The sequence below is a fragment of the Armigeres subalbatus genome, chromosome 3 (assembly GCF_024139115.2).
Source record: "Armigeres subalbatus isolate Guangzhou_Male chromosome 3, GZ_Asu_2, whole genome shotgun sequence".
Taxonomy (NCBI): Eukaryota; Metazoa; Arthropoda; class Insecta; order Diptera; family Culicidae; genus Armigeres; species Armigeres subalbatus.
The window spans coordinates 123,839,098-123,852,789 of record NC_085141.1 but is presented as its reverse complement, the minus strand read 5'-3'; the positions used below and the strand labels follow the sequence as shown (position 1 = coordinate 123,852,789).

At 36.9% G+C, this 13,692-nt stretch overlaps 1 protein-coding gene across 2 annotated transcripts in view; it reads right to left on the bottom strand.

Annotated features, from left to right (window-relative positions):
• Positions 1–13,692, bottom strand: part of LOC134227613 (octopamine receptor) — a 170,258-nt gene continuing 156,566 nt past the window's right edge. For both annotated transcript variants that reach the window (XM_062709228.1, XM_062709229.1), the window contains exons 8-10: positions 13,245–13,665; positions 691–914; positions 1–629 (exon numbers count right to left, since the gene is read on the bottom strand). In XM_062709228.1, coding sequence (XP_062565212.1) covers positions 443–629; positions 691–914; positions 13,245–13,665 — 832 coding nt within the window. In that variant the 3' untranslated portion in view covers positions 1–442. The remainder of the gene's footprint in view (positions 630–690; positions 915–13,244; positions 13,666–13,692) is intronic.

Here is a 13,692-nt window from a genome sequence, read left to right as displayed (position 1 = left end):
ACAAGTTTTTTCTTTATTTCAGCATTCGTTTTCATGCAACATCAATAAATTTTCTACTTTAAATTCCTATACGAGTTTAAACTTGTAATACTTTTGGTTTACATTTCTCATGTTAGTTCTAACTTCATTCATTGGTATTTTCACGGTTTTTACGGTTTTAACACATATCGACGTCTATGACTAGTTAATGTCATCTCTTCAACATAAGCTCTAATTTTTGCCTTGATTGTTCCATTCGTTTTGATTCATACCCGTTAACATAGGATAGGACTTTCCAAGGGACAGTTTCTAGACCTAACACGCATCAAAAGAGTGAACTCACAGAGTACAAAATAAACCAGCTATTCCAAAACATCCCATGAATTTGGCCCTCTTGTGCGTGCAGATCGCTCCCTCCATACAAAATTTGACCAGCCGCCCACGCGGAGAGAGCGACCAGTATCTAACAATCGTCGTCGGTGATTTCGTAGGATCCACGAAAATCACTAAGCGGCGTCACCTGAGTACTGGATGGCGTCAAAAGGGGAGCCCCCTGCAGGGAAATCGCCATCGGAAGGGCCGTCGGCGTGCACAAACTGATGGTACCACGGCTGTCGTTCACCGACCGGTACCGGGAAGGGCGACGGGACCTACCAACAGAAATACGTATTCAGTTGAACGAATTTAATGAAAAATGTCTCGGAAATGTACCTCTCGCAGCGGCACCGCAGCAATCGGATGAACGCCGCCCGGAACGTTTTGTTGAAGATGGTGTAAATAATTGGGTTGATGGTGGATGAAACGTAGCCCAGCCAGAGGCAGATGTTGACGATTTTTTCAGGTACTTTCAGCTCGGGACAAGCGGCGAAGATGATGTTCAGGATGAAAAATGGAGCCCAGCAGAACACAAATGTGAAAAACACGACACCAAGAACCTGGAAGTAGATGTTTTCGTACGATGGTTAAGTGTTTAATTAAATTTATGACGAAAAATTAGGAAGTGCGCTTAAACATTTTATTGAGATCTGAGTAATGGCGCGGTTGGAGTGAACGCAACTTAGGTGGAATTTCTCGTTCAACAGCGCTACACCATTATTCCTCGTAACGTATCGGTTGCTGCTAAATGCGCTTACCACAACATAAAATATACTATTTAATAGGAGCGGCGGTCAAATATATAGCCAATTTATTATAGACTAGCGAATTGAATAGCGAGATCAGAGCAGTCAATTTTGCGATGCAATCTACTTTCCCGTGAAAATCGAGTTTTAAGCCTTAATTGAAAAGTAAAATGACCAAAATTATGCCACTGGTAGGGTATCTGTTCCTATATCAATAACAATAAGGCACAGTGCACATAAAATACATTGATTTCCCACCCAATTATCACGTACCGTGAGAATAATTATGCTCAATTCACATAATTTTTAATTGAGAACAATTTGGTGACTTCAAAAATGAAATAAACATTACATTTATGAAGTATTTAACTGAACAACATCATCACCACCATGCACCCATTCCAATAACATTCTAAAATAGTTAATCCTATGGCTGTACCTATTTCAATAATACTACTTCCAACATAAACTACGCACACTATTACTCATGTGTATACGTAACGATATGATTGCAGTGATGCCGAATTCTCCAATGTTTTTTTATTTATGTAGGAACAACTGAAATGTTATTAGAAATTTAATTACAATATTTCAGTTTTTGTTGCAATTTTCCATCTTATCAGTTCAATTTTATGTTTGTCATAATTTATCTTTTCGGTATACCTTATTTTGCAAACATGTCAATTGAGTTTCACATTAAAAGTTCATTCAAGCCTTTTTGAAATAAAAATCTAAGTCGGCAACCCTTGAGGATACAAGCAAGATGTAAACAGTTTGGAATATGGACAAGGATAATTGAGACATAGTTCGAAATAAACCTATATCAAACTATAGGAAATCGCGTTCTTTTTTCAAATATAATTATATTAATAGTGAAAATGTGATGTGCTGTATGTCTTGTGGAGTGAATTTCATATGTAAACATTTGTTTTAGCTTGAAATTGAGTGGAAAACAACGTTGTGAAAACAAGTGTATCTGCTAGTAGCAATCAAGCGGTGCATCAAACCAACAGCTCAGTGGTAGGAAAATGTGTTTTATAGTTTTGTTTCTAATAATTTGAGTCTTGTGAACTGAAATATAGCTTAAACGGAATTTTAAATAATATTATAAACATTGAAGAATGTTGTCCATTCATTATTATGTACGTTCGATGTGAGATATTGTATTCAAATCGATTTTCAATTGGGTTTATTGACGATTGTGATTAATATACGGGCTGTTATTAATATGGGAGCATTTACCCTAGATGCATTTAGAAATTGTCCATGGCTAATGTGAGATCCAAGGTGAAAGAGTAATCATTTTCCATAAAAAAAAAATAAAATATAAACACTTGCATGGACTTGAGAATCTTAAATAATATAGGACAAAATTATCAGTTCAATGACATCATCAACGAAAAGTTTTAACATCTGAACATTAACATTGCTTTGATTTAGGAAAAATGTGGAATGGAATTGATAATGCTAATGCCAAATTGTTGTGAAATTGACTGTATATTTTTATTTAAATTTGATAATCATGACACCTAATTTGAATTGATTTCAACAGATCCGAACAGTGGCGCCGGGAGTGGGTGGGACAAGTAGGACATGTCATACGCATGATTTTTCCTGGGTAGGACAGTCAAAGCATTGTCCTACCCAAGTTTATGGTAAAATGGAGTCATTGGCTGACAAGAATCTGTGTGTTGGCAAATGATGGTTTCAAAGCTAATCAGAGTCTTAACAATAATCTTGGGGGTTTCATGGAATCAAGGATGTTTTCATTTATTTAGTAAATTGGGCTCGAACATTGTGTAGCATGTTAATAACTCGCTCCAGAGGCTAAGTTTTGAAATGTGTTGTAAAGTGGATTTCTAGTGTAAAGGTTTTTTACAACTCTGCCGACCAAGTCGTTGTTTAGATTACACATGAAACGGTGTAAATTCTACTGAATGATAACAAAATTTCAAAAACGCTATAACTTCGTTATAAATGGCATTCAAACGAACTGAGGACTGTTCAGTTTATTGAAAGGACACTTTTACATGACGATATATTGGTAAATTTTGATGGAGTTTGCTTTATCGTATATTATTATACACTGTAAATTGACCATAATTTTGAAACGTGATAAAACAGTTTCAATCCAAAAAGGCGCCTATTGTCAAAGCTTTTCCAATTCCAGTAAACATAAGATGACCTAAATATTTAGCAATTTTTATAAGCAAATTTGACAGTTTGTAAAAAAAATGTAAATCACCATGTCAACAAAATCATCGGATCGGATCGGAAAGAAAAAAAGTTTCATACAAACCCCGGAAGATTTTTTGAAATCTGAGGAACTACTAATATCCCAAATTCCGCCTTGAAATTTGGTTCGTAAAGGATTCTGAGCTCCCAAAGCTCCTTTACGGCCTTCAAAATACGTATCTTTAAAGATTACAACGTGGTGGAATTAAATGGAATACTATTAAACTCGTCTTATGACGTGTGAAGTGATTGCACTAAAAGAGCTTAATAATTTTCTCACAAAAAGATTATTAGACAATCATGCGTTGTCTTTAATCGTTAAATCTGTAACAATTTCTGAAAGTTAATATAAAATCCTGGCAGTTAGCAATAATTGATTGAAATTATTGTTGATTTATACAAATATCTGTGATCCGTGATTGCTGAAAGCTTGAAAACATATTCGATAATCTTGAGAATTCCAACAAATATGTTATGCTTTTCGGAATGCCTTAATTCTCTTCTAAAAGCTATATCAATTTTTAAAATCGAAGCAAATTTGTCGAATTGTGTCCGCAAGAACTGTTTCAGTCCTGATTAAATATTTTAAATTGATTATATTCTCGCCGCAAGCATAATTGTCCCATATTGGAAAGTATTTCATATAAACATTCCTACCTGTTGCCCAAATCGGAGACAAGCTTGGAGGCCTAGTGGCTACCGCTTCTGCTTATAAGCGGGTTATAAGGGTTACGTCGCAGGCTCGCCCCTTTCCTATTCTGTATGTGAATGTGTGTGAACAAAACAAGCGACAGAAAAATGCAGACAGTAGGCTCGCGCAAGTGTGGCGTTTTTGGTAGGCCCAATTACACTCTTTTCTTACTAACAGTTGCAAAAACTACCCCTATGAGAGTTCGTAGAGTTCTATGCACATTTCTTTAATAGGTGTTCGTCCTTTCCCCTAGAATATTCGCTAGTACATGGCCAGGACAGATCTCGACTGTTGGAGACTGCTTCTGTGGTAACGGATGGAAGAGACGCTACTATCATACAACAGTCTAGGCATTAGCAAATCGATTAATGCTAATGCCAATACCAGAACTGTTGCCCAAATTGACATTTCCCATTTGTTTTGTCCTACCCACGACTCGGAACGTGGATGCGTCTCTGAGTCCGAACATATATAAACTGACTTCATCTACAATGTAATAACAATATTTCATCTAATTAGTTGTATTGACTGGAGCCCAACTATTAATGAGCTGGAAATCACGATTTTTTTTTCAAGATTATAATTTCGTATTCTTGGATTTCCCTGAAATTGTGCATGTAAATTGCTTATGATCAAAAAACATTATTTCAAGCTCTATCTGGTAAAAGGGCGAATGTCGCAAGAGAGAATTCTCTTCGTCGACTTCCCCTCTTTTTAATAAAAGTGACAAGCAGAGGATTTCTTTTCAGTTTATCACCTCGGAATGCAAGTTCGCATTGTGTTCTATCGTTCTGAAGTGTTAAACCACACAGAAATCTGCTGCTTGTCACTTTTATTTAAAAGAGGGGAAGTCGACGAAGAGAATCCTCTCTTGCGACATTCGCCCTTATTCCAGATAGAGCTTGATTTGCATAATTGGTTTACCATTTTGATTCTAGCCAAACGTTTGACAAAAGGCCCAAGCAAAAACACCATGGACAGCGGCAAAAGAGTGACAGCGACGAGTCAGTTCAGAAGGTAATAATGAAGTTGAAGTTGGATATCTGTTGCAAGGATTAACCTTCCTAGTGTCAGACCGCATCGTGCTTTCGTACTGTGCGGTTCTTTTCTCTCTTTACTGAAGGAAGTTTTTAATAGGGTAGAATACGGCTTTGGCAGGGTGCGACATTTGTTGGCACCCTCAACAATATTTGCGTTTTCCAGCAAACATACACTATTTATGAACATAAATTTGATTCAATCACACAATTTCAAGTCTAGGCTTTCATTTGAATAAGTTGATGGTGTAAAAGTAGCAAGATTTGACGAATTAATCACCGAAACAAATTTGCACCTACGAAATCCTTGCCATTATTGCATCGCCCAAGAAAGCAGCAGACGAAAAGCAAACTGTTACTTACTTTTTTGGATCGCCTGTTTCTTCTCTTTATCGTGTATGATACGACAAATTAGGTACGTAAAATACTAAAATACACAAATAGCAAATTTATCCAATATTTGCTCTATGTTTCACTAAATAAAATTGGGACTGTTCATTTTCTTTGGCAGCAGTACACTTTAAAATAGAGCGTGAGAATGTGTTTGCGAGCATATCAAACACACGCTAAAAAATACCATGTACAGTTCTATGTGATTTGATTTTAGCGAAACTACGAACAAGATATCCGGCGTTGGCATTTATTTTAAAAGAGGTGTTAGAAGACAAAGGCATCGACTCAGAGTTTTACTCAGACCTTGAATTATATCAAAAGGGATAGCCACAGAACAGAACGGGTTTCCTTTTGCAACTTTAATACTTTCCAAGCTCATCAAAAAAATCATAATCATTCCCGTTCCTACATAGCGCATTTCAACCATAAATAATTGCCTACTTTTAGGGAATTATCAATTAGTGAAACGTAGTGTACGAACGAGGTGGCTCCAGCTCAATCTTATGTGTATAGATTTGGTTTACATAGTTTACGTCGTTGTACACAACCCCATGATTATTTTGATGAAACAAACATATCATGTAAGGACCTTCAAATCTAAGGACCGTAAAGAGCAAGTTGTATATTTGAAACTGGTTGATAGACTTTTGCTTACGCGTGAAGACTCTAAGGCATTACAAAAGACAAAAGATGTAAATCTTGGCAGCGGACGAAAATTATGTAAGTTCCTTTCTCCAAAATGGCCAACATTATTCAAATAGGTTAAAAATGGTAAAAGTTATGAAATTGTCAATATCTGGGTACACGGGTACCCTATCTGCCATTCACGTCTGTTTTTGTTGGCCGCATAAGGGTAAAATTGGTTTTACAATGTGTTTAAATGTTTTTGCCTATCTTCCACGTGACATAAAATTGATGTCAAGGCTAAAATTCATGTTTTGTTTTAAGCCAGATTTGATAATTAATAAAATTTCTTCCAAAATTGAGTGAAGCGAGATGAGCGTGCGATTATTATGAATGAATTTTACTACTAGAGGATATAAACAACCAGCATCTGGCACCAATACATTACTAGTTTTCTACTTCCATGTCTAGTTGCTGAAGGGAGCAAAATCATTGCTGATAATAGAAATTGCTATGCCAATAGAAGAAACGTTGACCTGTTACTTTATATTAAATTTACTGAGTTTGTGGTAAAAGATATTATATTAAGTGAACACCAATCATCAAAGGAAGAGCATACGAATGTATACCAGTTGAACTATACCTGTGTTTTAGTGTAATTATTCATTATTTTTATCATTCAATTTGGCGAATGTCTTAGACTGCCAAGAATAGGTATTTTCCCCTACTACCCGAAGTTTTTTTAATTTCAACAGTGCTACTTGTACCTACTGATCCCGTTACGATCTTTGCAAGGACCCGTGTCTTCGTTTTACGTTGGACCCGTTTGCGGAAGTAAAATTCCGACAAGCGGTGGTAATCCTGCAGGGACACCGTTCTGGGGAAAAACGTCTTAGAAGGTCACGTCGCCACGCTCAGCAATGAGCATCAATAGAACAACAGGAAGGGTGAGTCTCTGAATTATCCACATCCTTCAAAGAAACAAGGTTCCAAGACCGTCCTGCCAAAGCGCGGAAAAAATAGAAGGAAGCTGGAGACTTCATATATTCCTTCTAACTGTAACATTCAAAATAATTCTTCTACTATCGAACTGAGCAATCAGTTCGATTTGATTCATGATGAAATTGACCAAATCGAATCTACCTCTAGCCCAGGTGATTCGATCCATGCGAAAAAGCAAAATATTCCGCCCATTGCATTGTGGTGTCTGTTGCCGAGTTTTCTGGCCTTAGGAATGAGATTTTGAGTAACCTTCAGGGGATCAAGGTTTCATTTCAGATTGCCAGGAAGGGTGACTGCCGCGTTTAGCCGGGATCCTTTGACGGTCGCAAAAGTCTTCGTCAGTATTTAACTGAGAAGCGCCATAAATTCTTCACATACGATGGCAAAACTGAACGATTGTTCAAAGTCGTCTTGAAAGGTCTCCCCAGTGATGATAAATCACTGGATGAGATTAAAATTGAAATTTCTGAATTACTTGGATTTTCACCAGTCCAAGTAATTAAAATCTGGTACTACCCAGAGGGGTATTTCCCAAAGTTCACTTTAACAAAAATGAACTAAATAATATGAAAAGTTTGTAAAGGGCCTGTATTATGTCCCATGTCCGTGTTACATGGGAACATTTCCGCAGGCCTGGGGGAAATTTCCAAAACCCCACACAGTGCCGTAAGTCATGGAACTAAACATTGCCACATGGATGCTAAATGCATGATTTGTGGTGGAACCTCTCACGTCAAGGACGCCTGTCCTGTGAGAGAAGATTCCAATAAATTTAAATGTGCCAACTGTGGGGGCAATCATAAATCCAATTTCTGGGAATGCCCTTCACGCAAAAAAGTTTTGAATTCCCGTGCAAAATTGATGACGGAAAATTCCAATAGGATCCCAGATTCTCCGGGACGCCGGAACATATTTCAAATGCTTAAAATTCGCAATCATTTGCCGGTCGAGCAATTCATTCCCACCACAATCCACGAACAAATTTTGGTCCTACCTCTCAACGGGTAACGAGCAGTTCGTCGAATTCAAATTCGTCAAACACGCCCACCTATGAAAGCATTAATTTCTGAAAATATACCGACGATGAATAATTTTCATACCCAACCTTCAACGGAAAATAACGTTCGTTCTGGTGACTCAGGTAGCATGTCTGCCTCCGACTTTGATTTTCTAAATAAAAATTGTATTACATGATTATTGTTGATATTATTATCAAATTTACTCAAACAGTTGACTTCGTTTGAATGGATCCAAATAATTCTTCGAAAATTTTAAATTGGAATGCACGCTCTTTAAAGGGTAAGGAAAATGAATTATTCAACTTCCTATCAGTTCATAATGTGCACATTGCCATTATAACTGAAACATATTTAAAACCTGGTCTGTTCATCAAAAGAGATCCAAATTATTTTATTTACCGAAATGATCGTCTTGACAGCGCCTGTGGTGGGGTCACCATTGTCATTAATAGACGTATCAAACATAAATTATATTCTTCGTTTGAAACCAAAGTTTTCGAAACCTTGGAAGTTTCTGTTAAAACAAATTTTGGACAATTCTCTTTTATTGCTGCCTACTTGCCTTTCCAGTGCAATGGGGAGCAAAGGAATTTGTTGAGAGCTGATCTTCAAATTCTAACTCGCAACAAATCCAAATTTTTCATAATTGGTGACTTCAATGCCAAACACCGTTCATGGAGTAATGCTCAACGCAATTCCAAAGGTAAAATTTTAAAATTCAATTTTTAATCAATTTAAAAATTGATTTAGTTTTAACGGATTCAAGTCAGCTGTGTGGCCAATTGGTAAATCATGCTGACTTTGACTCTGATCACCTTCCTGTGATGTTTGAAATCTCGCAGGAAGCCTTAACAATCCAATCAGCTCTACTTTTAATTATCATAGAGCTGATTGGGATTTGTATCAAACTTATATCGATAGGAATTTTGATGTTGATATTCCTCTCGATACCAAAAGTGATTTTGGTAATGTTCTCGTAACTTTGAAAAATTTAATTGTCGAAGCCAGAGGCATTGCAATTCCTAAATGTGAAATTAAATTTAACTCCATTATTATATTATATATTATAGCTAAATATTTAGAACTTCTGCTAGATCAAAAATTAACTTTTAAAAATAACATTGAAGGCATTCAAGCCAAATGTAACAAATTTATTAAGTATCTATATCCATTTATGAACAGAAAATCAAAACTTTGTCTTGAGAACAAACTTTTAATTTACAAACAAATTTTTAGACCAGCCATGTTGTATGCTGTGCCAATATGGACTAGTTGCTGCCTACCAGGAAGAAGGTACTTCAGAGGATTCAAAATAAAATTTTGAAAATGATTCTGAAGTTGTCTCCGTGGTATAGTACCAATGAACTTCATAGAATTTCTAAGATTGAGACATTGCAAAAAATTACCAACAAAATAAAAATGTCACATAGCAAATAAGGATGATAGTGTTAAGAACACGAAATACTTAGTCTAGTTTAGTCTTAGTATTAGATAATTTAGCAAATAAAATTAGTTCAATCAAAGTTAATTGCCTATTTCCGGGGATTAAACCACCCGACTTGGACGTTAATTTACAATGTTATGAAAACTCATATGTGAATATGTACGTTATGTGGAAGATATTGATTTGGAAAATGTATTGAAGGTAACCGCTTTCCCTTCGATGGGACTCGAACCCATGACCCTACAGTACGCTAGACTGGTGCTTTAACCGACTAAGCTACGAAGCTACGACCTTCGCAACCTAGCAGCTACTGAATTGGACGCATTTTAACGTCTAAGTCGGGTGGTTTAATCCCCGGAAATAGGCAATTAACTTTGATTGAACTGAACCTGAGTTGTGTGCTCTTGCCTACGCAATGCGGTCGGGTCTGAGCTTGATGACCGACTGGCAAATAGCTTACACAACCTTACTTGATCAGTACAGTTGCTGATGAAGAATGTGTATAGCCGCCAGACATTCTAAATACTCACGCTCCTCTGATGTGGACGTGTACTATACTGCCGTTCTACGCATGCTTGTACCAAATTCAAAAAACGACAAATGAGAAAATGGCATTTCAAATTGAACACTAATTTTCATTGCTGGCGTATAACCATAATGCAATATAAGATTATTATATCACAGAACCATTCAGAAGACTTAATTTAATTGAAATTATCCTTATTTTTCACTCACAAATAGAATTTGCGACAACGATCATGAAAATAGTTTGGCGGGACAGTTATGCCGAGAAATAGAGCACTTGTTTTATGGTTTCTACGCATATCAGCCCCGTTCAATGCATGATTTCGTGAATGACTACTTCGATTGGCATATGTCTCCACATGGTTTATCTTTGAAAGTGAACCTGCCACGTGGTTGAAGTGATTATGTCGCTTAGAATGAGTATTGTACAAATTACCCCCATTAAACCAGTGCAACAGGCTAAGATTGCAAGATCTAAACAGGAAATGCTATTTCAATGTGTGTTGCTCCATAAAATAACAGAATGCACCATAATGATGAATTTAATCACCGCGAGACAATTATGCGTAGAAATTAAGCAATGGGACAAATAGACTTGATGTTGTTTTCAATGATTTTCAGAACAAAGTTCGAAATCTGTTAGAGTTTTCTAAATGTATACATCAAAATAGACTGCTCTATGGTGAAAAGTCCAAATCCATAAAAACTAACATGGGACAACTATGCGTAGAAGGGCAGTATACACATGTGGAAGTGTTGGCTTGAGAAATGGATTGCGAGTGATTTGATTATGCATCCAATTTGGGAATCTCGAGTTCGTTCAGTAGCCGCTAGGTTGCGAAGGCCGACGGACGTCCTTCGTAGCTTAGTTGGTTAAAGCACCAGTCTAGCGTACGGAAAGCGGTTACCTCCAATACATTTTCCAAATCAATATCTTCCCCATAACGTACATATTCACATATGAGTTTTCATAACATTGTGAATAAAACGGGTGTGATATTAGTAACCCGTGGACTGATATAACGCCTAAAAACAAAAATCTCAAACGACGCCACTGTGGTCGGATTTCAGTATCATTTGCGAAATTCTATTTTCGTCTTCAAGCATTAAATCTTTGAAAATAGGCTTTCATGAAACATCACCGAAAACTGCGAAACAGCTGTTCTGAAAAAAAGATGATTAAGTACGAGATGAACCGGCCTAGGGCCGAAAATCTCGTAAATAAAGATAATTCAATTCTATTCAATGATTAAGTTCTTTGATGATTAATATACGAAACATTTTGTGTTTATATTATGTCCAGCACAAACAGCTCGTATGCCAACGTACAATAAATATTAAAATGTTTACAACTATTATTTAAGAAAAAATAGTACCAGCATAAAATTCCTATTGCATGTCACTTTGAATGATAGTTATGGTAGGAATGCATCCAAGGAATTCGTGGCGTATGTTAAATTGAACGCAAAATCATTCAATTGAACAAATGAAAGTAGGTCGTTTGAGAGTTACGGCAAGTTCCTGCAACCAAATTCCCCTCCATTACATTCTTTACAACCCAAAGATTCTATCCGAAATAAAATCTCGGTGAAGGGAGTGGGAGAATAAACCGATTTCTCTATAAATTTAAAACATTTTACAATAATTAAAACATTCTTTAAGTTGTTTGTCGGTTAAATCGGGTCAGATCCTACCATATATTACTCTTTGGGATACAGCAAGTTTATGCGAAAATAAATATTGTACATAGATACAAAATCAAACAAAAAATAATCAAATTTTGGGAATTAAGCATTTTTTTTTCAAAAAAAAAAGCAGTATATCCGAACCAAAAGCCTTTTCAAAGATGGTTCTTTTGCAAGAGTTGCTCATAATACTAAATGATTAAGCTTTGCAGAAGACACCATCATCCTGTCATGCTCATATACATAAAAAGTTAGCTTAAGCACCGCTCTAGCGGGAAAGTTACGAACTATTTTGTATCACCATATAAAGGCCTACTTATAATGCAACAACTTTGTGGAAAACACCTAACTTCTATGAGGCAACCCTAAGGAGTTATTTATTAATGCCATGATTTCATGATATACGACCACAGTGCGACGGCCGTAAATTTATCAATATGTTAAAAAGAAGTAAGAAGAAACGAAAGGAGAAGGTAGACGGAAGACGAAAGTAGGAAGAATTAATAAAGAAGAAAGAAGCAGGAAGAAGGAATATGGAAGAAGGAAGACGGAAGAAAAAAGAAGAAAGATGGAAAAATGAAAAAGGAACAAGGAAGAAATAAAAGCAAACAGGGAGAAGATAGAAGGAAGAAGAAATAAAGAAGAAAGAAAAGGAAGAAGAAAAAGAAGGAAGAATGAATGAAGAAGGTAAAAGAAGAAAGAAGGTAAGAAGAACAAAAAAGTAAGAAGGTTGAAGAAAGAATGAAAAAGGAAAAGGAAAAAGGAAGACAAAAGGTTCAAAGAAAAAGAAAGGAAGAAGGAGAAAGAAGGAAGAAAGAAAGAAAAAGGAAGAAGGAAGAAAGGCGGGCAAAGATGGAAAATAAACGAAGGGAGAAAAAAGGAAGAAGGATAAAGGATGGATACAAGAAGGAAGGAAGAACAAATAAAGAAAAAGGAAGACGGACGAGGGAGGAATAAAAAAGAAGAAGGAAGAAAGAAAAAAAGAAGAAGAAGAAGGAAGAATAAATAATAAAAAATATATGACGGTAAGAATCAAAAACCAAAAGTGATTTCGATTCATTACCGTTAATGTCAGCATTTACTTCAATATGTAAATTGTTCCATTGAAATCTGTTCTCGCATCTTTCAGCCTTTTGTTATTACAGCCTTATGAAAGATTTTTGTTTTTTCAGCCCTTCGAAATGAGTTTTCAGCCTTATGTGATTCAGCCCTATGTGGATGTCTCCCTTAAAGCAGTTAGAAGTCTTCCGGTTTAGGAGTGCTTTATAAACACTAAAACAAGTGCAATGTTCGACGATAAAAACTACTCCCACCAAAATATTTTGTTGCACTAATTCGATATTCCATTCCAAGTTTCCCGAAACGGCTAACGTTAAATATTTCCAGTTTGCCACCCCAGGCATCTGGTTAGAAAGCCATTAAAATGAGAGATCGGATACTATCGCTCGGGGAGAACACTTTTTGCCCAATTTATTATATACCCACATACCTTGGTGGCCTTCTGCTCCGTTGCAACGGCGTTTGCCGAGAGGTTGTTAGTTTTTTTGCCGGCCAGAAATTTCAATTTGAAATTTATGCTCGGTGTTGGCACACTATTCAGATTCAACCGGAAGGAGCAGAATCGTTGCCGCCGTGTTTCCCTCTCGATATTTTCCGGCGTTTGGGTGCTCTGGTCGCAGGTGCCCGAACCGGGTTGCCCCGACAGGTCAGACCGATGGAAATGGCGATGATGGTGATGATGATGATTGTGCAGCTGTGGGAGGTGATGGTTGTGATGGAACTTCGCTCGTCGGGCCATGCTGCTGGCACTGCTATTCAAAGGAGAAAGCACGCCAGTTGGATCGGTGCCACCGTTGCTGTAGGTCCCCGCCGTGGAGACCGCCTGTGTCGACGCCGAGATGGTACCTAACCTGGAAAAAAAGGAATAATCATGGAAA